Source organism: Protopterus annectens, chromosome 9.part0 (assembly GCF_019279795.1).
Source record: "Protopterus annectens isolate FY-2018-M chromosome 9.part0, PAN1.0, whole genome shotgun sequence".
NCBI lineage: Eukaryota > Metazoa > Chordata > Ceratodontiformes > Protopteridae > Protopterus > Protopterus annectens.
The window spans coordinates 1,895,194,726-1,895,222,586 of NC_056743.1; the positions used below are offsets into that span (position 1 = coordinate 1,895,194,726).

Genomic DNA, 27,861 nt, shown 5'->3' on the forward strand with positions numbered 1-27,861 from the left:
ATGATTCAGTAATTATATGACTGCTATTAGTCTTTAAGTTATTCCAGATGGATTACAGCGTGCATTATATGACTGCTGCTATTAGTCTTTAAGTTATTCCAGATGGATTACAGCGTGCATTATATGACTGCTGCTATTAGTCTTTAAGTTATTCCAGATGGATTACAGCGTGCATTATATGACTGCTGCTATTAGTCTTTAAGTTATTCCAGATGGATTACAGCGTGCATTATATGACTGCTGCTATTAGTCTTTAAGTTATTCCAGATGGATTACAGCGTGCATTATATGACTGCTGCTATTAGTCTTTAAGTTATTCCAGATGGATTACAGCGTGCATTATATGACTGCTGCTATTAGTCTTTAAGTTATTCCAGATGGATTACAGCGTGCATTATATGACTGCTGCTATTAGTCTTTAAGTTATTCCAGATGGATTACAGCGTGCATTATATGACTGCTGCTATTAGTCTTTAAGTTATTCCAGATGGATTACAGCGTGCATTATATGACTGCTGCTATTAGTCTTTAAGTTATTCCAGATGGATTACAGCGTGCATTATATGACTGCTGCTATTAGTCTTTAAGTTATTCCAGATGGATTACAGCGTGCATTATATGACTGCTGCTATTAGTCTTTAAGTTATTCCAGATGGATTACAGCGTGCATTATATGACTGCTGCTATTAGTCTTTAAGTTATTCCAGATGGATTACAGCGTGCATTATATGACTGCTGCTATTAGTCTTTAAGTTATTCCAGATGGATTACAGCGTGCATTATATGACTGCTGCTATTAGTCTTTAAGTTATTCCAGATGGATTACAGCGTGCATTATATGACTGCTGCTATTAGTCTTTAAGTTATTCCAGATGGATTACAGCGTGCATTATATGACTGCTGCTATTAGTCTTTAAGTTATTCCAGATGGATTACAGCGTGCATTATATGACTGCTGCTATTAGTCTTTAAGTTATTCCAGATGGATTACAGCGTGCATTATATGACTGCTGCTATTAGTCTTTAAGTTATTCCAGATGGATTACAGCGTGCATTATATGACTGCTGCTATTAGTCTTTAAGTTATTCCAGATGGATTACAGCGTGCATTATATGACTGCTGCTATTAGTCTTTAAGTTATTCCAGATGGATTACAGCGTGCATTATATGACTGCTGCTATTAGTCTTTAAGTTATTCCAGATGGATTACAGCGTGCATTATATGACTGCTGCTATTAGTCTTTAAGTTATTCCAGATGGATTACAGCGTGCATTATATGACTGCTGCTATTAGTCTTTAAGTTATTCCAGATGGATTACAGCGTGCATTATATGACTGCTGCTATTAGTCTTTAAGTTATTCCAGATGGATTACAGCGTGCATTATATGACTGCTGCTATTAGTCTTTAAGTTATTCCAGATGGATTACAGCGTGCATTATATGACTGCTGCTATTAGTCTTTAAGTTATTCCAGATGGATTACAGCGTGCATTATATGACTGCTGCTATTAGTCTTTAAGTTATTCCAGATGGATTACAGCGTGCATTATATGACTGCTGCTATTAGTCTTTAAGTTATTCCAGATGGATTACAGCGTGCATTATATGACTGCTGCTATTAGTCTTTAAGTTATTCCAGATGGATTACAGCGTGCATTATATGACTGCTGCTATTAGTCTTTAAGTTATTCCAGATGGATTACAGCGTGCATTATATGACTGCTGCTATTAGTCTTTAAGTTATTCCAGATGGATTACAGCGTGCATTATATGACTGCTGCTATTAGTCTTTAAGTTATTCCAGATGGATTACAGCGTGCATTATATGACTGCTGCTATTAGTCTTTAAGTTATTCCAGATGGATTACAGCGTGCATTATATGACTGCTGCTATTAGTCTTTAAGTTATTCCAGATGGATTACAGCGTGCATTATATGACTGCTGCTATTAGTCTTTAAGTTATTCCAGATGGATTACAGCGTGCATTATATGACTGCTGCTATTAGTCTTTAAGTTATTCCAGATGGATTACAGCGTGCATTATATGACTGCTGCTATTAGTCTTTAAGTTATTCCAGATGGATTACAGCGTGCATTATATGACTGCTGCTATTAGTCTTTAAGTTATTCCAGATGGATTACAGCGTGCATTATATGACTGCTGCTATTAGTCTTTAAGTTATTCCAGATGGATTACAGCGTGCATTATATGACTGCTGCTATTAGTCTTTAAGTTATTCCAGATGGATTACAGCGTGCATTATATGACTGCTGCTATTAGTCTTTAAGTTATTCCAGATGGATTACAGCGTGCATTATATGACTGCTGCTATTAGTCTTTAAGTTATTCCAGATGGATTACAGCGTGCATTATATGACTGCTGCTATTAGTCTTTAAGTTATTCCAGATGGATTACAGCGTGCATTATATGACTGCTGCTATTAGTCTTTAAGTTATTCCAGATGGATTACAGCGTGCATTATATGACTGCTGCTATTAGTCTTTAAGTTATTCCAGATGGATTACAGCGTGCATTATATGACTGCTGCTATTAGTCTTTAAGTTATTCCAGATGGATTACAGCGTGCATTATATGACTGCTGCTATTAGTCTTTAAGTTATTCCAGATGGATTACAGCGTGCATTATATGACTGCTGCTATTAGTCTTTAAGTTATTCCAGATGGATTACAGCGTGCATTATATGACTGCTGCTATTAGTCTTTAAGTTATTCCAGATGGATTACAGCGTGCATTATATGACTGCTGCTATTAGTCTTTAAGTTATTCCAGATGGATTACAGCGTGCATTATATGACTGCTGCTATTAGTCTTTAAGTTATTCCAGATGGATTACAGCGTGCATTATATGACTGCTGCTATTAGTCTTTAAGTTATTCCAGATGGATTACAGCGTGCATTATATGACTGCTGCTATTAGTCTTTAAGTTATTCCAGATGGATTACAGCGTGCATTATATGACTGCTGCTATTAGTCTTTAAGTTATTCCAGATGGATTACAGCGTGCATTATATGACTGCTGCTATTAGTCTTTAAGTTATTCCAGATGGATTACAGCGTGCATTATATGACTGCTGCTATTAGTCTTTAAGTTATTCCAGATGGATTACAGCGTGCATTATATGACTGCTGCTATTAGTCTTTAAGTTATTCCAGATGGATTACAGCGTGCATTATATGACTGCTGCTATTAGTCTTTAAGTTATTCCAGATGGATTACAGCGTGCATTATATGACTGCTGCTATTAGTCTTTAAGTTATTCCAGATGGATTACAGCGTGCATTATATGACTGCTGCTATTAGTCTTTAAGTTATTCCAGATGGATTACAGCGTGCATTATATGACTGCTGCTATTAGTCTTTAAGTTATTCCAGATGGATTACAGCGTGCATTATATGACTGCTGCTATTAGTCTTTAAGTTATTCCAGATGGATTACAGCGTGCATTATATGACTGCTGCTATTAGTCTTTAAGTTATTCCAGATGGATTACAGCGTGCATTATATGACTGCTGCTATTAGTCTTTAAGTTATTCCAGATGGATTACAGCGTGCATTATATGACTGCTGCTATTAGTCTTTAAGTTATTCCAGATGGATTACAGCGTGCATTATATGACTGCTGCTATTAGTCTTTAAGTTATTCCAGATGGATTACAGCGTGCATTATATGACTGCTGCTATTAGTCTTTAAGTTATTCCAGATGGATTACAGCGTGCATTATATGACTGCTGCTATTAGTCTTTAAGTTATTCCAGATGGATTACAGCGTGCATTATATGACTGCTGCTATTAGTCTTTAAGTTATTCCAGATGGATTACAGCGTGCATTATATGACTGCTGCTATTAGTCTTTAAGTTATTCCAGATGGATTACAGCGTGCATTATATGACTGCTGCTATTAGTCTTTAAGTTATTCCAGATGGATTACAGCGTGCATTATATGACTGCTGCTATTAGTCTTTAAGTTATTCCAGATGGATTACAGCGTGCATTATATGACTGCTGCTATTAGTCTTTAAGTTATTCCAGATGGATTACAGCGTGCATTATATGACTGCTGCTATTAGTCTTTAAGTTATTCCAGATGGATTACAGCGTGCATTATATGACTGCTGCTATTAGTCTTTAAGTTATTCCAGATGGATTACAGCGTGCATTATATGACTGCTGCTATTAGTCTTTAAGTTATTCCAGATGGATTACAGCGTGCATTATATGACTGCTGCTATTAGTCTTTAAGTTATTCCAGATGGATTACAGCGTGCATTATATGACTGCTGCTATTAGTCTTTAAGTTATTCCAGATGGATTACAGCGTGCATTATATGACTGCTGCTATTAGTCTTTAAGTTATTCCAGATGGATTACAGCGTGCATTATATGACTGCTGCTATTAGTCTTTAAGTTATTCCAGATGGATTACAGCGTGCATTATATGACTGCTGCTATTAGTCTTTAAGTTATTCCAGATGGATTACAGCGTGCATTATATGACTGCTGCTATTAGTCTTTAAGTTATTCCAGATGGATTACAGCGTGCATTATATGACTGCTGCTATTAGTCTTTAAGTTATTCCAGATGGATTACAGCGTGCATTATATGACTGCTGCTATTAGTCTTTAAGTTATTCCAGATGGATTACAGCGTGCATTATATGACTGCTGCTATTAGTCTTTAAGTTATTCCAGATGGATTACAGCGTGCATTATATGACTGCTGCTATTAGTCTTTAAGTTATTCCAGATGGATTACAGCGTGCATTATATGACTGCTGCTATTAGTCTTTAAGTTATTCCAGATGGATTACAGCGTGCATTATATGACTGCTGCTATTAGTCTTTAAGTTATTCCAGATGGATTACAGCGTGCATTATATGACTGCTGCTATTAGTCTTTAAGTTATTCCAGATGGATTACAGCGTGCATTATATGACTGCTGCTATTAGTCTTTAAGTTATTCCAGATGGATTACAGCGTGCATTATATGACTGCTGCTATTAGTCTTTAAGTTATTCCAGATGGATTACAGCGTGCATTATATGACTGCTGCTATTAGTCTTTAAGTTATTCCAGATGGATTACAGCGTGCATTATATGACTGCTGCTATTAGTCTTTAAGTTATTCCAGATGGATTACAGCGTGCATTATATGACTGCTGCTATTAGTCTTTAAGTTATTCCAGATGGATTACAGCGTGCATTATATGACTGCTGCTATTAGTCTTTAAGTTATTCCAGATGGATTACAGCGTGCATTATATGACTGCTGCTATTAGTCTTTAAGTTATTCCAGATGGATTACAGCGTGCATTATATGACTGCTGCTATTAGTCTTTAAGTTATTCCAGATGGATTACAGCGTGCATTATATGACTGCTGCTATTAGTCTTTAAGTTATTCCAGATGGATTACAGCGTGCATTATATGACTGCTGCTATTAGTCTTTAAGTTATTCCAGATGGATTACAGCGTGCATTATATGACTGCTGCTATTAGTCTTTAAGTTATTCCAGATGGATTACAGCGTGCATTATATGACTGCTGCTATTAGTCTTTAAGTTATTCCAGATGGATTACAGCGTGCATTATATGACTGCTGCTATTAGTCTTTAAGTTATTCCAGATGGATTACAGCGTGCATTATATGACTGCTGCTATTAGTCTTTAAGTTATTCCAGATGGATTACAGCGTGCATTATATGACTGCTGCTATTAGTCTTTAAGTTATTCCAGATGGATTACAGCGTGCATTATATGACTGCTGCTATTAGTCTTTAAGTTATTCCAGATGGATTACAGCGTGCATTATATGACTGCTGCTATTAGTCTTTAAGTTATTCCAGATGGATTACAGCGTGCATTATATGACTGCTGCTATTAGTCTTTAAGTTATTCCAGATGGATTACAGCGTGCATTATATGACTGCTGCTATTAGTCTTTAAGTTATTCCAGATGGATTACAGCGTGCATTATATGACTGCTGCTATTAGTCTTTAAGTTATTCCAGATGGATTACAGCGTGCATTATATGACTGCTGCTATTAGTCTTTAAGTTATTCCAGATGGATTACAGCGTGCATTATATGACTGCTGCTATTAGTCTTTAAGTTATTCCAGATGGATTACAGCGTGCATTATATGACTGCTGCTATTAGTCTTTAAGTTATTCCAGATGGATTACAGCGTGCATTATATGACTGCTGCTATTAGTCTTTAAGTTATTCCAGATGGATTACAGCGTGCATTATATGACTGCTGCTATTAGTCTTTAAGTTATTCCAGATGGATTACAGCGTGCATTATATGACTGCTGCTATTAGTCTTTAAGTTATTCCAGATGGATTACAGCGTGCATTATATGACTGCTGCTATTAGTCTTTAAGTTATTCCAGATGGATTACAGCGTGCATTATATGACTGCTGCTATTAGTCTTTAAGTTATTCCAGATGGATTACAGCGTGCATTATATGACTGCTGCTATTAGTCTTTAAGTTATTCCAGATGGATTACAGCGTGCATTATATGACTGCTGCTATTAGTCTTTAAGTTATTCCAGATGGATTACAGCGTGCATTATATGACTGCTGCTATTAGTCTTTAAGTTATTCCAGATGGATTACAGCGTGCATTATATGACTGCTGCTATTAGTCTTTAAGTTATTCCAGATGGATTACAGCGTGCATTATATGACTGCTGCTATTAGTCTTTAAGTTATTCCAGATGGATTACAGCGTGCATTATATGACTGCTGCTATTAGTCTTTAAGTTATTCCAGATGGATTACAGCGTGCATTATATGACTGCTGCTATTAGTCTTTAAGTTATTCCAGATGGATTACAGCGTGCATTATATGACTGCTGCTATTAGTCTTTAAGTTATTCCAGATGGATTACAGCGTGCATTATATGACTGCTGCTATTAGTCTTTAAGTTATTCCAGATGGATTACAGCGTGCATTATATGACTGCTGCTATTAGTCTTTAAGTTATTCCAGATGGATTACAGCGTGCATTATATGACTGCTGCTATTAGTCTTTAAGTTATTCCAGATGGATTACAGCGTGCATTATATGACTGCTGCTATTAGTCTTTAAGTTATTCCAGATGGATTACAGCGTGCATTATATGACTGCTGCTATTAGTCTTTAAGTTATTCCAGATGGATTACAGCGTGCATTATATGACTGCTGCTATTAGTCTTTAAGTTATTCCAGATGGATTACAGCGTGCATTATATGACTGCTGCTATTAGTCTTTAAGTTATTCCAGATGGATTACAGCGTGCATTATATGACTGCTGCTATTAGTCTTTAAGTTATTCCAGATGGATTACAGCGTGCATTATATGACTGCTGCTATTAGTCTTTAAGTTATTCCAGATGGATTACAGCGTGCATTATATGACTGCTGCTATTAGTCTTTAAGTTATTCCAGATGGATTACAGCGTGCATTATATGACTGCTGCTATTAGTCTTTAAGTTATTCCAGATGGATTACAGCGTGCATTATATGACTGCTGCTATTAGTCTTTAAGTTATTCCAGATGGATTACAGCGTGCATTATATGACTGCTGCTATTAGTCTTTAAGTTATTCCAGATGGATTACAGCGTGCATTATATGACTGCTGCTATTAGTCTTTAAGTTATTCCAGATGGATTACAGCGTGCATTATATGACTGCTGCTATTAGTCTTTAAGTTATTCCAGATGGATTACAGCGTGCATTATATGACTGCTGCTATTAGTCTTTAAGTTATTCCAGATGGATTACAGCGTGCATTATATGACTGCTGCTATTAGTCTTTAAGTTATTCCAGATGGATTACAGCGTGCATTATATGACTGCTGCTATTAGTCTTTAAGTTATTCCAGATGGATTACAGCGTGCATTATATGACTGCTGCTATTAGTCTTTAAGTTATTCCAGATGGATTACAGCGTGCATTATATGACTGCTGCTATTAGTCTTTAAGTTATTCCAGATGGATTACAGCGTGCATTATATGACTGCTGCTATTAGTCTTTAAGTTATTCCAGATGGATTACAGCGTGCATTATATGACTGCTGCTATTAGTCTTTAAGTTATTCCAGATGGATTACAGCGTGCATTATATGACTGCTGCTATTAGTCTTTAAGTTATTCCAGATGGATTACAGCGTGCATTATATGACTGCTGCTATTAGTCTTTAAGTTATTCCAGATGGATTACAGCGTGCATTATATGACTGCTGCTATTAGTCTTTAAGTTATTCCAGATGGATTACAGCGTGCATTATATGACTGCTGCTATTAGTCTTTAAGTTATTCCAGATGGATTACAGCGTGCATTATATGACTGCTGCTATTAGTCTTTAAGTTATTCCAGATGGATTACAGCGTGCATTATATGACTGCTGCTATTAGTCTTTAAGTTATTCCAGATGGATTACAGCGTGCATTATATGACTGCTGCTATTAGTCTTTAAGTTATTCCAGATGGATTACAGCGTGCATTATATGACTGCTGCTATTAGTCTTTAAGTTATTCCAGATGGATTACAGCGTGCATTATATGACTGCTGCTATTAGTCTTTAAGTTATTCCAGATGGATTACAGCGTGCATTATATGACTGCTGCTATTAGTCTTTAAGTTATTCCAGATGGATTACAGCGTGCATTATATGACTGCTGCTATTAGTCTTTAAGTTATTCCAGATGGATTACAGCGTGCATTATATGACTGCTGCTATTAGTCTTTAAGTTATTCCAGATGGATTACAGCGTGCATTATATGACTGCTGCTATTAGTCTTTAAGTTATTCCAGATGGATTACAGCGTGCATTATATGACTGCTGCTATTAGTCTTTAAGTTATTCCAGATGGATTACAGCGTGCATTATATGACTGCTGCTATTAGTCTTTAAGTTATTCCAGATGGATTACAGCGTGCATTATATGACTGCTGCTATTAGTCTTTAAGTTATTCCAGATGGATTACAGCGTGCATTATATGACTGCTTCTATTAGTCTTTATTCCTTTCCTCAAGGTTTTTCAGTTTGATGGGACAGACTGGACGGCTACATGCAGTTTGCAGAGTATGCTCAGAACTTCTTCAGAGATTTATGAAGTCTATGAGGGGGGGACTGGATAGATGATAGGCTAGGTGGAGTATGGAGAGGGCAGCTCTATTAGTTTAGATAAAAATGTAAAAACAACTTAAAATATGTGCTTTTGACTTTTTTACTTTACATTACTGAGTAACCTCAACTGAGAGATTGTAGCCTATTTATCAGCATTTACTTCTCTTTCACACCACCTGCAGTATAAAATTGTTAGGATGCTGAGAAGATGAGTGCAGCACCAGTTTAGTAACGTGGATAACAGAATATATTGCATTTATTATGGTTAAACTTTACAGCAGTTTGGTGTACGTCTTAAAGTCATTATATTGTTTTATAGGCAAAATATATGTGAAATTATCAAAAATCTTGTAACAGGTTAAAAAGCTAAATCTACATCAATTACAGCATTTACCAGATCAGTCTGCTACATCCATACTTGATTTATACCAAGATGCCAGCAGGTCCACCAAGACTTGTGTGTTGAGTTGCAGTTAGTATCTATTACTATTTAACTAAAGTAAGAATTCACTCGGTGGTGCAGTGGTAGTATTGTTGCCTCACGGCAAGAGGTTCTCCCTTTGGATTCTTGCCTGGAGTGTGGGGAGTGCCTTCAGTGTGGAGTCTGCATGTCCTCCCCGCGGTTGGGTGGGCATTCGAAAGACATGCGTAAATGGGTGTGCCTTCGTTGAAGGTTGAACGTCGACCTGGCACTTCGGTGTTCATCAAAATCTACTGCCAATCATTAGCAGACCGGAGTTCCGCTGTGGCGACCCCTAACCGGGAAAAGCTGAAAGACAACAACAACTCCAGGAAAAATGTAAACATTAGGAAATAATGTAAACATAGAGTATTCTAATAAAAATAAGCCCAATGAAATAACACAGGCTCAGAAACATTGATATCATGCCATATCTAGCATAGTCACATGATTCTACTCGCAAATAGGTGTGTGAATCAATGGCTAAGTTATCAGAGTCTTTACTCTGGGACTCTTAGGCAATGGTCTCATAACAACATCCACATATGCTAGTGTCGTGGCAATGCTCTGTGCTGTAAGTGTCATGCACTGAGGTTACCTCCACATATGCTAGTGTTCTGGCAATGCCCTGTGTGCATGCGCTGAGGTTGTCTCCACATATGCTAGTGTTGTAGCAATGCCCTGTGCTGTAAGTGTCAGGCGCTGAGGTTACCTCCACATATGCTAGTGTTGTGGCAATGCCCTGTGCTGTTAGTGTCATGCACTGAGGTTAACTCCACATATGCTAGTGTTGTGGCAATACCCTGTGTGCATGCGCTGAGATTACCTCCACATATGCTAGTGTTGTGGCAATGCTCTGTGCTGTAAGTGTCATGCACTGAGGTTGCCTCCACATATGCTAGTGTTGTAGCAATGCCCTGTGCTGTAAGTGTGCATGTGCTGAGGTTACCCCCACATTTGCTAGTGTTGTAGCAATGCCCTGTGCTGTAAGTGTCAGGCGCTGAGGTTACCTCCACATATGCTAGTGTTGTGGCAATGCCCTGTGCTGCTAGTGTCATGCACTGAGGTTACCTCCACATATGCTGGAGTTGTGGCAATACCCTGTGTGCATGCGCTGAGATTACCTCTACATATGCTAGTGTTGTGGCAATGCTCTGTGCTGTAAGTGTCATGCACTGAGGTTGCCTCCACATATGCTGGTGTTGTAGCAATGCCCTGTGCTGTAAGTGTCATGTGCTGAGGTTACCTACACATATGCTGGTGTTGTGGCAATGCTCTGTGCTGTAAGTGTCATGCACTGAGGTTACCTCCACATATGCTGGTGTTGTGGCAATGCTCTGTGCTGTAAGTTTCATGTGCTGAGGTTACCTCCACACATGCTAGTTTTGTGGCAATGCCCTGTGCTGTAAGTGTGCATGCCCTGAGATTACCTCCACATATGCTAGTGTTGTGGCAATGCTCTGTGTTGTAGATGTCATGCACTGAGGTTACCTCCACATATGCTAGTGTTGTAGCAATACCCTGTGCTGTAAGTGTCATGCGCTGCGGTTACCTCCACATATGCTAGTGTTATGGCAAGGTCCTGTGTGCATGTACTGAGGTTACCTCCACATATGCTAGTGTTGTGGCAATGCTCTGTGCTGTAAGTGTCATGCACTGAGGTTACCTCTACATATGCTAGTGTTGCGGCAATGCCCTTTGCTGTAAGTGTCATGCACTGAGGTTACTTCCACATATGCTAGTTTGTGGCAATGCTCTGTGCTGTAAGTGTCATGCACTGAGCTTATCTCCACATATGCTAGTGTTGTGGTAATGCCCTGTGTGCCTGTGCTGAGGTTACCTCCACATATGCTAGTGTTGTAGCAATGCCCTGTGCTGTAAGTGGCATGCGCTGAGGTTACCTACACATATGCTAGTGCAGGGGTAATGCTCTGTGCTGTAAGTGTCATGCGCTGAGGTTACCTCAACATATGCTGGTGTTGTGACAATGCTCTGTGCTGTAAGTGTCATGCGCTGAGGTTACCTCCACACATGCTAGTGTTGTGGCAATGCCCTGTGCTGTAAGTGTGCATGTGCTGAGGTTACCTCCACATATGCTAGTGTTGTGGCAATGCTCTGTGCTGTAAATGTCATGCGCTGAGGTTACCTCCACATATGCTGGTGTTGTGGCAATGCCCTGTGCTGTAAGTATCATGCACTGAGGTTACCGCCACATATGCTAGTGTTGTGGCAATGCCCTGTGTGCATGCACTGAGGTTAACTCCACATATGCTAGTGTTGTGGAAATGTTCTGTGCTGTAAGTGTCATGCACTGAGGTTAGCTCTACATATGCTAGTGTTGTGGCAATGCCCATTGCTGTAAGTGTCATGCACTGAGGTTACCTCCACATATGCTGGTGTTGTGGCAATGCTCTGTGCTGTAAGTGTCATGCACTGAGGTTATCTCCACATATGCTAGTGTTGTGATAATGCCCTGTGTGCATGCGCTGAGGTTACTTCCACATATGCTAGTGTTGTAGCAATGCCCTGTGCTGTAAGTGTCATGTGCTGAGGTTACCTACACATATGCTGGTGTTGTGGCAATGCTCTGTACTGTAAGTGTCATGCGCTGAGGTTACCTCCACACATGCTAGTTTTGTGGCAATGCCCTGTGCTGTAAGTGTGCATGCCCTGAGATTACCTCCACATATGCTAGTGTTGTGGCAGTGCTCTGTGTTGTAGGTGTCATGCACTGAGGTTACCTCCACATATGCTAGTGTTGTAGAAATGCCCTGTGCTGTAAGTGTCATGCGCTGTGGTTACCTCCACATATGCTAGTGTTATGGCAAGGTCCTGTGTGCATGTACTGAGGTTACCTCCACATATGCTAGTGTTGCGGCAATGCTCTGTGCTGTAAGTGTCATGCACTGAGGTTACCTCTACATATGCTAGTGTTGCGGCAATGCCCTTTGCTGTAAGTGTCATGCACTGAGGTTACCTCCACATATGCTAGTTTGTGGCAATGCTCTGTGCTGTAAGTGTCATGCACTGAGGTTATCTCCACATATGCTAGTGTTGTGGTAATGCCCTGTGTGCATGTGCTGAGGTTACCTCCACATATGCTAGTGTTGTAGCAATGCCCTGTGCTGTAAGTGGCATGCACTGAGGTTACCTACACATATGCTAGTGCTGTGGCAATGCTCTGTGCTGTAAGTGTCATGCGCTGAGGTTACCTTCACATATGCTGGTGCTGTGACAATGCTCTGTGCTGTAAGTGTCATGCACTGAGGTTACCTCCACACATGCTAGTGTTGTGGCAATGCCCTGTGCTGTAAGTGTGCATGTGCTGAGGTTACCTCCACATATGCTACTGTTGTGGCAATGCTCTGTGCTGTAAATGTCATGCGCTGAGGTTACCTCCACATATGCTGGTGTTGTGGCAATACCCTGTGCTGTAAGTGTCATGCGCTGAGGTTACCTCCACATATGCTAGTGTTGTGTCAATGCCCTATGCTGTAAGTGTGCATGTGCTGAGGTTACCTCCACATTTGCAAGTGTTGTAGCAATGCCCTGTGCTGTAAGTGTCAGGCGCTGAGGTTACCTCCACATATGCTAGTGTTGTGGCAATGCCCTGTGCTGTTAGTGTCATGCACTGAGGTTACCTCCACATATGCTAGTGTTGTGGCAATACCCTGTGTGCATGCGCTGAGATTACCTCCACATATGCTAGTGTTGTGGCAATGCTCTGTGCTGTAAGTGTCATGCACTGAGGTTACCTCCACATATGCTAGTGTTGTGGCAATGCTCTGTGCTGTAAGTGTCATGCACTGAGGTTACCTCCACATATGCTGGTGTTGTAGCAGTGCCCTGTGCTGTAAGTGTCATGTGCTGAGGTTACCTACACATAAGCTGGTGTTGTGGCAATGCTCTGTGCTGTATGTGTCATGCACTGAGGTTACCTCCACATATGCTGGTGTTGTGGCAATGTCTATGCTGTAAGTGTCATGTGCTGAGGTTACCGCCACACATGCTAGTTTTGTGGCAATGCCCTGTGCTGTAAGTGTGCATGCCCTGAGATTACCTCCACATATGCTAGTGTTGTGGCAATGCTCTGTGTTGTAGGTGTCATGCACTGAGGTTACCTCAACATATGCTAGTGTTGTAGCAATGCCCTATGCTGTAAGTGTCATGCACTGCGGTTACCTCCACATATGCTAGTATTATGGCAAGGTCCTGTGTGCATGTACTGAGGTTACCTCCACATATGCTAGTGTTGTGGCAATGCTCTGTGCTGTAAGTGTCATGCACTGAGGTTACCTCTACATATGCTAGTGTTGCGGCAATGCCCTTTGCTGTAAGTGTCATGCACTGAGGTTACCTCCACATATGCTAGTTTGTGGCAATGCTCTGTGCCGTAAGTGTCATGCACTGAGGTTATCTCCACATATGCTAGTGTTGTAGCAATGCCCTGTGCTGTAAGTGGCATGCGCTGAGGTTACCTACACATATGCTAGTGCTCTGGCAATGCTCTGTGCTGTAAGTGTCATATGCTGAGGTTCATAGATTCATAGGTTCATAGGTTGGTACTATGCTATCAGCCCTAGGGCCTATACAAGCCTAGCCATAACAATTCCCTGGCTATTTCTTCCCACATTATTTACTTTCCTGGACCCCTGTCTAGCAGGGCGACTGACGTGATCCCTGGGGTGAATTTCCTTTCTCCCATCCAATCGTCAAGGTTCCTCTTGAAGAGGTCCAAAGAGGCACTCTGCTTGACATGTATGGGCAATCTATTCCAGAGTCTGGGGAGTCTCTGGGTCAGGAACCTATCCCTCCAGCATGTTTTGTTTATTGTGATGACAAGGTTTAGATCCCTGGAGCGTGTAGCTCTGAGGGATTGGGATTTCTTTAAGTGTAGCTTGTCCAACAGCTCTGGGTTTGACATGGCCTTGTATGTTAAGCAGAGATCGCCTCTGAGTAGACGATATGCGACAGAGTATAGCTGGAGTTTTTTAAGGCGGTCAGCGTAGGGCATCTGCTTTAGGCCTGTGATTCTTTTAGTGAGGTATTTCTGAGGCCTTTCCAGTTGTTGCAGATGTTTTGAGAGGTACATACCAAATGGGGCGTTGTATTCTATAATGGGTCTAATGAGGGATGAGTACAGTGGGACAATGACCTCCTTTTTTCTGGATGAAAAGCCCTCCGTGATGAGGTGTGTCACATAGAAGGATTTCCTGACTGTTGTGGCAATGTGGTTATCGAAGGTGAGACCACTGTCCACCTGTGTCTCTAAGTCTCTTATCACACTTTCTGTGTTTAGTGTACTGCCACCTATATGGTAATTCATGGATACATGTTTTGTCCCAAAGGGGATAACAATACATTTCTTGGCATTGAGCTTGAGCCCATGGCTCTGGCACCAAGCATCTGTTTCTGTAAGGCCCTTTTGTAGAGTATCCACATAATTTGGGGATTCAATAATGGCTCCCAGTTTGCAGTCATCTGCAAACTTTGTTAGCCAGAGTCCCTTGTGTTGACCTGTACTTCAGAGAAGTAGATGCCAAACAAGAGCGGCCCCAGGACTGAACCCTGAGGTACTCCACTTGTCACTTGTCTGGAGCTGGATTTGGAGTCGGCTACTTTTACAGTGTGGGTTCTATCAGTAAGCCATTTAGCAACCCATTTAGGTTACCTCCACATATGCTGGTGTTGTGACAATGCTCTGTGCTGTTAGTGTCATGCGCTGAGGTTACCTCCACACATGCTAGTGTTGTGGCAATGCCCTGTGCTGTAAGTGGGCATGTGCTGAGGTTACCTCCACATATGCTACTGTTGTGGCAATGCTCTGTGCTGTAAATGTCATGTGCTGAGGTTACCTCCACATATGCTGGCGTTGTGGCAATGCCCTGTGCTGTAAGTGTCATGCGCTGAGGTTACCTCCACATATGCTAGTGTTGTGGCAATGCCCTATGCTGTAAGTGTCATGCGCTGAGGTTACCTTCACATATGCTAGTGTCGTGGCAATGCTCTGTGCTGTAAGTGTCATGCACTGAGGTCACCTTCACATATGCTAGTGTTGTTGCAATGCCCTGTGCATGAGCTGAGGTTACCTCCACATATGCTAGTGTTGTGTCAATGCTCTGTGCTATAGGTGTGTATGCACTGAGGTTACTTACTGTGTTTTGAGGTAAGACAATAGCCTCGGGTTTAGTAAATACTAACATCTCTCACATATTGAACCACTATGAGATAACAATAAAGATTTTGGGTAAGAATGAGGTAGTTACTACCTTGCTTCAAAGTACCTAGTGATATCAGGCTGGCTACACAAAGGCCAAGAGCTGACTGATGTGCCATAACTTCCAGTTTAAGGAGTATAAAAACAGGATAGATTAATACCCTGCCGTTAATATAAAACAGATAGAAAGAGTGGATTTTACTAGAAACCTGTGGTAATATAGAATGTTGCTAAAGGATACAAGAATATGAGGTATGACTGCTCTGGAGTGTGGACACAGTAAGTAATAGTGGCAGTATTCATAAATTCAAGAATGTAAAAGTAGCACCAACATATGGGAACAGTGAAGTAACTGATAACAAGTGACACATTTAAATTACATAGTCTTACCCAGTTAAGTGCAACAACTGGAAGAAATAGCTTGTTTCTGGTAACAGTGGAACAGTGAGTACAGGCACCAATGCAACAACAGCGTTGATTAAGCATGAGGCGAATTGCAAATCGATAACAAAAACAACAGGTCAGTTTAATCTCCACCTCACTAGTAGCACCAAAAAGCAATAGATGCTCTAATCCAATAGATGCAGGTGACTAGTTCCTAGTGCAGTAACTGTAAAGCAGATTGTTACAATGGAGTAACAGTTGACCAATCAGTAGAAGCAGCTAAGGTATACCAGATGTGTAATCTAATACTCTCCTGTGCAGTACTGCAGACCTGTAGCTGTAAATGCTGTTACAGTGTAGCAATCAGTAGCAAACTGAAATGCAGCAACACCGGTGATGAGAAAGTACAATATGTAATGTGAATAAGTCAGTTTGCTTTCTATCTAGCTGCAGTAACTAGCAACATCAAAAAATTGCTTGACATAGTTCTAGGAATACTCCAAATTGTCTTAGATACTGCAGATAGGGAGCAGCAACATAACAGCAACACCCTGAAAAATAGGAATATTATTTAATCTTAATAACATAGCAGAATATCACTATTAATTTTAGTGCTGTAAGCAAAGTGCAATGAGCAAGTAAGTTAAAAAGCAGATGTTAATGTCACAGTATGTAATAAGTATTAAAATTCATTACAGTAGTGCAAATAAGCTGAGACAGAAAAGTGAAGTTTTATATGATCTGCAGTATTGCCTTACCTATTACAGTTTTAGGCTGTTTTGCAGGTTGACCAGAAGGCAATACTTACTGAGCTGCTTCCAGTGACCATCAGTGACCATGAGGTACAAGTTTTGAGTCTTTCCACCTTCATTTGCCTGCTGTGTGACTGAGCAAGTCACTTGTTTATTTTATTTTATTTATTTGTTGACATTTGTTTATCAGTAAAGTCTGATTACGCACAGGTACCCTTTTTCAGTGCAGGACTGGGGAGAGAAGCTCCAAGGTAACAAATTTAAACATACAGTATTCCTGGGTAGCTCCTGAAAAGTGGCATTTCTATCCAATGGGCTTATCTAGTCAACAGAAAATAAGCAAAATAAAAAAAGTACAGAAAGATATAAAAGAAAGAAAGCAGGGAATAAGAAAACAGAGAGAAAATGAAATCAAAGTTAAAGAAAAGAACAAGCGGTGCTGCAAAATGAAGACAGAAATGAAGGAGGATGTAATCTTATTACGCTAATTGCATATAATGATGAATACAGCATACGTAAGATAAATGTGATGGAAATTATACATGCATATATTTTCTGTGGGCTTAAATTCATTTGTCTGTAAATACTTTCTCTAGCTTGAGGTAATATTTCTAAATTATAAACTTAGTACTACAAAAATTTAAGCTAGTCTGGTGATTATTAAGGGAGCTCTATTTCAGTAAAACAATATTAGGAAAACCCCATAGTGCATACTTTGATAAATATAAGAAAATAGGCCAGCTTGTGAATTTGACTTGTGAACTCAGTTTGGTACACTGATAAAAAGGTGTATGGTGTACAAGCAGGCAGGCATAGGTAGCAGTAACAACTGACAGTCTTTTCTGAAAGAAAATCAGATTCTTAGCTCATACTGTGATCAGTAAACATTTAAAAGGTATTGTTTCACTCTTTTTGGTAAATAATTACAAGGTGTCATTTCTGATTGTGTTTTGCAGACTTCGTTCAAAAGATATTTTACTAACGTTGAAAGACAGCATTACCACGTGGGTGGTACAAGCCATCAGTCTTTCTTCCACTAAAGGTAGGTACACCTAAGGTCACAAGAAAACAGGCATAACCTATGTTGTTTTATTATTCAGAAAAAACATACATTTGTTACACTTTTCCTATCATGTACTGGAATGTCCAGCAGCTGGGCAGTGGGGATACAGTAGTGGGGATACAGTAGTGGGGATACAGTAAGTGGATACAGTAAGGGGGTGACATTGTGACATTTTCATTTTCTCCTAACAAGGTTTTTGATCTGAATCCTCAGAATTAACCTTCCACAAGTGGCTTCCAGCCTTGAACCTCCACTCATAACCTAATTATAATGTATCCCTGACATTATTAATGATTTGAACTCTCAATCCGAATCTCATTTAAATGGTCCTGTATTATTATTGTTATTATTATTGTTGTTATTATTATTGTTATTATTATTATTATTATTATTACTATTATTATAATTGTTGTTATTATTATTATTATTGTTATTATTATTATTATTATTATTAATTATTATTATTGCTATTATTATTATTACTATCATTATTATTGTTATTATTATTGTTATTATTATTACTATTATTATTATTGTTATTATTGTTATTATTATTATTACTATTATTCTTACTATTATTATTATTATTGTTGTTGTTGTTATTATTATTATTATTATTATTGTTGTTGTTATTATTATTATTATTATTAATTATTATTATTAGTGTTATTATTATTATTATTAATTATTATTATTGCTGTTATTATTATTACTATTATTATTATTGTTATTATTGTTGTTATTATTATTATTATTATTATTGTTGTCATTATTATTATTATTACTATTATCCTTACTATTATTATTATTGTTGTTATTATTATTATTATTATTATTATTACTATTATTCTTACTATTATTATTATTGTTGTTATTATTATTATTATTGTTATTATTATTACTATTATTATTGTTGTTATTATTATTAATTATTATTGTTGTTATTATTATTATTATTATTATTATTAATTATTATTATTACTATTATTATTACTATTATTATTATTGTTACTATTATTATTATTGTTATTATTATTACTATTATTACTATTGTCATTATCATTGTTATTATTATTATTACTATTATTATTATTCTTGTTATTATTATTGTTATTATTATTATTATTGTTATTATTATTATTATTACTATTATTATTGTTGTTGTTATTGTTATTATTATTAGTAGTAGTATTATTATTATTAGTAGTAGTAGTACTGTTAGTATTATTATTATTATAGATATTTCTATACATGTAATGGTCTCCTAACATTAATGCACATCTGAAACTCTGCTACAGAATTCATTGTTTGGGTTCCCTGTCAACAGTGCGGATGTAAGCACTGACACCGAACCCATTACTGACATTAAAGTAATATTACAATAAATCTGAAAGCTCTGATAGTATGTCCTTATACCAATAGTGTCCTGGCAATATTAGTGATTTGATGCCCCAAATATGAACCCCTTTCTTAACAGCATGCTATACCACTGTAGCTCTGCAGTTCCTGTACTGGACTCTAATACTTGAATGCACTAGAAACCGTCCCCAGCACTACTATAGATAAGAAACTGCAGTAATGGACCTTCCTACTATTGGTTTGTGATATTACCACAAATCTCTAGAATTTCTCTAATGTCCCCCAAAACATTTAATTATTTTTTCTGTATGTGATTCTTTTCATCAGAAAATGGCTCAGTGAAGACCATTTGGTTGGGTCCAAATGATGAAAGAAAACTTTCAGTTGATTTATTTTCTCATTTCAGTTGAAGTTGCACAGCAAGGGAGGTCCCATATAAAGGAGCTTTAAATGACAACAACACAACACTAACCGCAGAACACATAGCTAACCACCACAGTGTACCCCTCAACCTAAGGCCTTAAGGCATAACACTTTGCCCAATGTGCTACTCATAGGAGACTCAATTGTGAGGCGCACTGATGTCCCACTCACGAGGTTGAACAAGGAAAAGGTGACAGTCAGTTGTCTATCAGGTATCGGGGTCTGCCACATAATACATGCACTCAGGTTACTCCACAAGTACAAATATGACTCGGTCATTGTCCATGTGGGTGGGTATGACCCAAGATGCACCTCCCTGGACTACATGAAAAAAAAATGTGATGGAACTCTCAGATTATGTAGCCCAGGCAGGTATGCCCCTAGCCCTGAGCAGTATTCTACAATCACCCAGAATAATACCATAAAATGATTGACTCCAGCTGTTGGCTAAGTTTCTGGTGTAATTCTAAGGGGATCTAGTGTTTGTCTTCCTGGGACAACATGATAGACAGACCTCAATGCTTTTCCAGAAACGGCCTGCATCTGTCACCCCTAGAATTTCGGCTAATGGCTAAGGCTCTTGCTACCCACATAGTGCTTTTTTTAGGCAGTGTTCTAAAGACCAAACTTCCACCATAACAGCTACAAACAAATGCAATCTGAGGGTCATGTTGCTCAATGCTAGAAGTCTAAATCTCAAGGTGCACTCATAGGTTCATAGGTTTATAGGTTCATACTAGGCTATCTGCCCTGAGGCAATTATAAGCCTAGCCCGATTCTGTATGGCTTACGCCACCCCTTGATTTGAGTATACTGTGCCCTTTTTAAGGTTTAGTTTACTGTGCCTCTGTCTAATAGTGACACGGGAGTAATCCCTGGGACAAACCTCTGAGCCCCCATCCACCTATCGAGATTCTTCTTGAAGAGATTTAGTGAGGTGCTCTGCCTCACATGAACTGGAATTCTGTTCCAGAGCGAAGGGAGCCTCTGGGTTATGAACCTGTCCCTCCAGCAAGTTCTATTTATTTCTGTGCTGAGGTTCAAGTCCCTCGAGCATGTGGCTCTAAGGGATTTAGATTTACTGAGGTGGTGCATGTCCATTAATTCTGGATTTGACATAGCTTTGTATGTCAGGCATAGATCGCCTCGAAGTAGGCGGTAAGCAACTGAGTAGAGCTGGAGTTTTTTTAACCGAGCAGCATATGGCATCTGTTTGAGACCCTTGATCCTCTTGGTGAGATACTTTTGGGGTCTTTCTAATTGCTGCAGGTGTCGGGTAAGGTACATCCCAAAAGGGGCATTGTATTCTATGATGGGCCTGATGAGGGATGAATAAAGGGGCACGATTACCTCTCTTGATCTAGATGTGAAACCCTTTGTGATGAGGTGGGCTATGTAGAAGGTATTTCTAACCACTTTGGCAATGTGGTTTTCAAAGGAGAGATTGCTATCAACTTGGGTCCCCAGGTCCCTAATAACTTTCTCTGTACTTAATGGGTTTCCACCTTTGTGGTAATTTGTGGGCACATTGTTTTTGTCAAAGGGTATGACTATGCATTTTTTGGCATTTAGCTTTAAACCATGGAGCTGGCACCAGTTATCTGTCTCTGTGAGACCTTTTTGAAGGATGTTTGTGTCAGCTGGAGAGTTGATTATGGCGCTCAGTTTGCAGTCGTCTGCGAACTTGGTGAGCCATAGTCCTCCCACGTTTGCCTGTACCTTGGAAAGGTATATACCGAACAAGAGTGGTCCCAGGACAGAACCCTGTGGGATGCCACTTGTGACTGGTTTCGAGTCTGACATGGCTCCAGCAACTCTCACTCTGTGGGTTCTGTCTTTGAGCCAGTTTGCGACCCATCTTGTGACATAGGGGTTTATATTTAAGCTGGATAGCTTATCTTTGATGCCCGAGTGGGGTATTGTGTCAAATGCCTTTGCAATGTCCAGATAGGCTGTGTGGACTACCTTCCCTTCATCTATGGCTTTGGTGACTGTTTCGAAGAAGTCAACCAGGTTCAAAAGGCAGGATCTGCCCTTGACAAAGCCAAACTGGGTAGGATCTAGTGTCTGTAGGTCCCCAATGTCTTTGTTTATGAGCTCCATGATGATCCTCTCCATAGCCTTGCAGACTAAGCTAATCAGGCTTATGGGGCGATAGTTTCCAGGGTCCGTAGAGGCTCCACCTTTGTGGAGTGGGACCACTGTTGCTGTACGCCATTCTGTGGGCACATATCCTGTAGTGAGGCTGAGATTGTATAGCTGTTTTATCTGAGGGATTAGTTCCTCTTGGAGTTCATGTAGAACACAACCTGGGACACCATCTGGTCCCATGGAAGCAGTGTTTTTTGCTTTGGAGAGGGCAGCCTTCACCTGAGCATCAGAAATGTTTGGGAGGCAGCCCTCTGCTGGGATAGATACTTGCTCTTTTGGGGGAGAGGGGGTGGAGAAGTTTGCACTGAACCTGTCTGCCAGGATATTGGCGATGTCTGTGGGTTCAGTGTATTTTTTGTAGTTTAGAATCAACTCAGAACAAGTCTGGGAGTTGCAACCCAGGTTCCTAATATAACTGAAAAAAGCCTTATGATTGTCTTTGTTGTCCTGTGCAATTTTTCTCTCGAAGCTGGCCTTGGAGGATTTTATGAGGGATCGTAATTTTTTGCTAGTACTGATCAGAGATGCCTTCCCTATTAGGGATTTTGCTCTATCATGTAGTAGCTTCCTCCTTCTGTTGTACAGTTTATTTATGGCAGGGGTCCACCAGACTGGACGCCTGCCTTTGGATGATTAGGTCTTGGTTTTGTTTGGGATAGCATGATCCATGCATTCCTGGAGATGTCCGTATAATGCGTTTATATAGGATTCTGCGGTTTGGGCTGTAGTTTCCACTGGCCCTGGGGCCTTGAAGGATTCCACTTCAGTTTTGAGAAGTGAGAAGTTTGCTTTTGAGAAGTTTTTCACTGTGGTTTTCTGAGCTGGGGGTAGGGTCGGGATGTGGACATCCAGTGAAATTAATTTATGGTCTGATCTTACCAATGAGGGATATACTTCTGGTGTGGAGCATAGAGTCCGCATGCTGGTAATGATCAGGTCTAGTATGTTGTCCCCTCTTGTGGGAGTGGTGACTAGTTGTTCCATAGCATTTGAGTTTATAATTTCCAGGAACCTTTGGGCTAAGGTGCTGGGGCTTGAGTAGTGCTCCCAGTCAATGTTTGGGTAGTTGAAGTCACCCAATATAATGGTGTTCGGAGAGATCTTCATGTTCTCCAATGTTTTCAGGAAAGCCGAGTGGGATTCCTGACTTTGAGAGGGTGGTCTGTAGGATGCTATAAACTGAAAAGCAGTCTTGCCCACTGTTAGTTGCACATGGATGGTCTCTGATACTTTGTGCAATGCCACTAACCTGGAGGTGTGGATATCCTTGATAAATATGGAAACTCCCCCTCATTTTGTGGTTCGGTCCGGGTTTTGGGGCCGAAAAGCATGATATGAGGTATAGCCTGGTAGTGCTGGGGTGCTCTCTGGAGCCTTGAACCAGGTTTCTGTCACTGCACAGATATCGATGTTCTCCATACTGAGGAGAGCTTCGAGTGTGTGCATCTTGAGGTTAAGACTTCTGGTGTTTAGCAGCATTACCCTTAGTTTCTTGTTCCTTGTGCTGTCTATAGGGGTGGTTTGACTTTTGAGCCTTGCCTAAAAAAGGCACTATGGGGGTGGCAAGAGCCTTTGCCAATATCTGAAAGCCCAGTGGTGACAGGTGCAAGCCGTCGCTAGCGAAGCAATGTGGCTTGTCGAGCATGTCATCCCAGGCTGACAGACACTGGATCCCCTTTGAATGACACCAAAATTTTAGCCAATTGTTAAAATCGATCATTTTGTCTTTGTACTGTGGCATCATTCTAGGTGAGGGTAAGATGCTGCTCAAGGTCAGGGTCATACCAGCCTGGGCTACATGATCAGAGAGCTCCTCCATGTCTCTTTTCATGTAGTCCAGGGAGGTACGTCTCAGGTCATTCACACCAGCATGTACAATGACCGAGTCATATTTGTATTTGCTTTGGAGTGACCTGAGTGCTTGCGTTATGTGGCGGATCCAAGCACCTGACAGGCAGCTCACTGTGACCTTCTCTTTATTCAGCCTGGTGAGCGGGACGTCAGTGTGTCTGACAATAGAGTCACCTATTACAAGAGTATCAGGTGTGTTATTCAGCCTTAAGGGCTGTGGCTGCTTGGCACACTGACTTTGTGGGCTATGTGTTGCGCATGTTTTGTTTTGCGGTAGTGTTTGCTTGGATGTCTGCTTTGGAGGTCTCTTTTGCTTAGGTAGATTTTTATTTAGAGCCTCCGAGTATGTTTTTGTGTATTTATGTGTTTGGTTCACTGATGTGGTGGGACTATGTGATACTGGAATTGTGTTGTGTGAGGTTACCTTCTCCTCCTGACTGGTTACACCAGTTTTGAGATGAGAGAGCTCTGCCTCCAGTTTGGCTAAATAGTTGCATCTCTCACATATATTTGAACCTCAAAATGGAGAATGTCGACATTTGTGCTGTAATGGAGACTTGGTTTAAAGAGGCAGAAAGCACCCCTGCGCTCCCAGGCTACAGCTCATTCCATTCCTTTCAGTCCCAGAATATGCCCGGAAGCTCCATAGGTGGTAGTGTCTCCATATTCATAAAGGATATGCACACCTCTAGACTGGTAGCCCAGCATAATGCATCTGACATATTCCAGGTACAACTAACACTGGGCAAAGATGGCGAAACAAGTCATAGCCTGCTACAGGACCCCAACATTGTCCCTAGACTCTCAATCTATGTTCCAAAGCACCCTGGAATCTATCAAGGTCCAGCCCAATGCTCTCATACTGTGTGACTTCAACTACCCTTCTATCAACTGGGAAAACTATTCAAGTATCAATGTATTGGCCCAACACTTCCTGGAATTTATCAGTTCCAATGCCCTGGACCAGCTGATTCTGACCTCCACCAAAGGAAGCAACGTCCTTGACCTGGTTATCACCAACATGGGAGACCATTGCTCCACACCTATAGTCAATTCCCCCCTAGTTAAATCTGACCACAGACTTATCACCATGGAAATTTCCAGCTCACCTACACCCCCCCCCCGCAAAGGTGACCGTCCTGAAAAACTTCTCCAAAGCTGACTTTGGGCTCATAAAAACAGAGGTGGCTAACTTCTCTGCACCCAGGCCAATGGAAAATAACTACATGATTGCTGAATCATACACCAATGCACTGTACGAGTACGTACACAAATACATGGAACTTGCCATACCAAATAGAACAAAGATGCTCTCCTCCAAAATAAGGAAGCCAATCTGGTGGTCCCTAGCCATCAATAAACTCTACAACAGAAGGAAGAAATTTTTGCAGAAAGAATTGAAGTCACAAGACTGGAAAAACACTCGTATTAGCCTCAACCAAAAATTAAGATCCCTTCTTAAATCCTCTAAAGCCAGCTATGAAGGCAGAATTGCGGCTGACACCAAAAGCAACCACAAAGTCTTCTATGTCTATATCAAGATCCTCCAAGGCAATACACAGATTTGCTCTGAGTTACTGCACAATGGTACCGCCTATACTGAGCCAACAGATATAGTCAACATACTGGCCGACAGATTCAGTGGCAACTTTACCGCCCCCCCCAAAGCCCTATCACAATAACAGAAGAAAGCCTGGTACCCATCATTTCTGCAGCACAGGTAAAAGCTGCATTATCCAACACCAAGAATACATCATCCATGGGACCTGATAATATCCCTGTCTGCATCCTACATGAGCTACAAAATGAACTGGCACCACACCTGTGTGCTCTGTTCAATCACAGCCTTACCTCGGGCTTAGTCCCTAAAAAATGGAGCACTGCTACAGTCATTCCTCTCCACAAAGGGGGAGCATCTACAGACCTTGGGAACTATCGCCCCATTAGTCTGATGAGTCTGGTATGTAAAACTATGGAGCGCATCATCATGGACCTGCTTAACAAAGATATAAGCAATCTCCAAACTCTTGACCACATGCAGTTCGGCTTTGTCAAGGGGAGAGCTTGCCTGCTGAACCTGGTTGACTTCTTCGAGGCAGTCACCAAGGCTGTGGATGAGAGTAAGGCAGTGCATACAGCCTACCTCAACCTGGCCAAGGCCTTTGATACCATTCCCCACTTGGGTATCATTGATAACTCACCAAAAAAGCATTGATCCTTATATCACTAGGTGGGTTGCAAATTGGCTCACAGACAGGATCCACAGAGTGAAAGTTGTAGACTCCAAGTCAGGCTGTCGACCAGTCACGAGTGGAGTCCCACAGAGCTTGGTCTTAGGCCCTCTCCTGTTTGGTATCTACTTCTCAGAAGTCCAGGCCAACAGAGAGGGACTCTGGTTGACCAAGTTCACTGATGACTGCAAGCTAGGAGTCCTTATTAACTCTCCAAGTGATGCAGACATCCTACAAAAGAGCCTCACTGAGGCTAATGACTGGTGTCAGAACTAAAACCATAAGCATACCGCCAAAAAATGCATCATCATTCCCTTCGGAAAAAACTCAGTTCCCACTAATTACCACGTTGATGGGAGCTCACTGGACACTATACACCACATCAAAGGGAGCTCACTGAACACTATACACCACATCGAAGGAAGCTCACCGAACACTATACACCACATCGAAGGGAGCTCACCGAACACTATACACCACATCGAAGGGAGCTCACCGAACACTATACACCACATCGAAGGGAGCTCACCGAACACTATACACCACATCGAAGGGAGCTCACTGAACACTATACACCACATCGAAGGGAGCTCACCGAACACTATACACCACATCGAAGGGAGCTCACCGAACACTATACACCACATCGAAGGGAGCTCACTGAACACTATACACCACATCGAAGGGAGCTCACTGAACACTATACACCACATCGAAGGGAGCTCACTGAACACTGTACACCACTTCGAAGGGAGCTCACTGAACACTGTACACCACATCGAAGGGAGCTCACTGAACACTATACACCACATCGAAGGGAGCTCACTGAACACTATACACCACATCGAAGGGAGCTCACTGAACACTATACACCACATCGAAGGGAGCTCACTGAACACTGTATACCACATCGAAGGGAGCTCACTGAACACTATACACCACATCGAAGGGAGCTCACTGAACCCTATACACCACATCAAAGGGAGCTCACAGAACACTATACACCACATCGAAAGGAGCTCACTGAACACTATACACCACATTGAATGGAGCTCATGAACACTATTCACCACATCAAAGGGAGCTCACTGAACACTATACACCACATCGAAGGAAGCTCACTGAACACTATACACCACATCGAAGGGAGCTCACTGAACACTATACACCACATCGAAGGGAGCTCACTGAACACTGTACACCACATCAAAGGGAGCTCAATGAACACTATATACCACATCAAAGGGAGCTCACCGAACGCTATACACCACATCAAAGGGAGCTCACTGAACACTATACACCACATCGAAGGGAGCTCACTGAACACTATACACCACATCTAAGGGAGCTCACTGAACACTATACACCACATCAAAGGGAGCTCACTGAACACTATACACCACATCGAAGGGAGCTCACTGAACACTATACACCTAATCGAAGGGAGCTCACCGAACACTATACACCACATCGAAGGGAGCTCACCGAACACTATACACCACATCGATGGGAGCTCACCGAACACTATACACCACATCGAAGGGTGCTCACCGAACACTATACACCACATCGAAGGGAGCTCACCGAACACTATACACCACATCGAAGGGAGCTCACCGAACACTATACACCACATCGAAGGGAGCTCACCGAACACTAAACACCACATCGAAGGGAGCTCACTGAACACTGTACACCACATCGAAGGGAGCTCACTGAACACTGTACACCACATCGAAGGGAGCTCACTGAACACTGTACACCACATCGAAGGGAGCTCACTGAACACTGTACACCACATCGAAG

The 27,861-nt window shown here is 40.9% G+C and overlaps 1 protein-coding gene across 1 annotated transcript in view; it reads left to right on the forward strand.

The window, feature by feature from the left end:
* Window positions 1–27,861, forward strand: part of LOC122810818 (complement C3-like) — a 1,708,896-nt gene that overhangs the window by 810,707 nt on the left and 870,328 nt on the right. Inside the window, exon 19 of the mRNA XM_044082377.1 lies at window positions 17,934–18,019. Within this exon, the coding sequence (XP_043938312.1) occupies window positions 17,934–18,019 (86 nt within the window). The remainder of the gene's footprint in view (window positions 1–17,933; window positions 18,020–27,861) is intronic.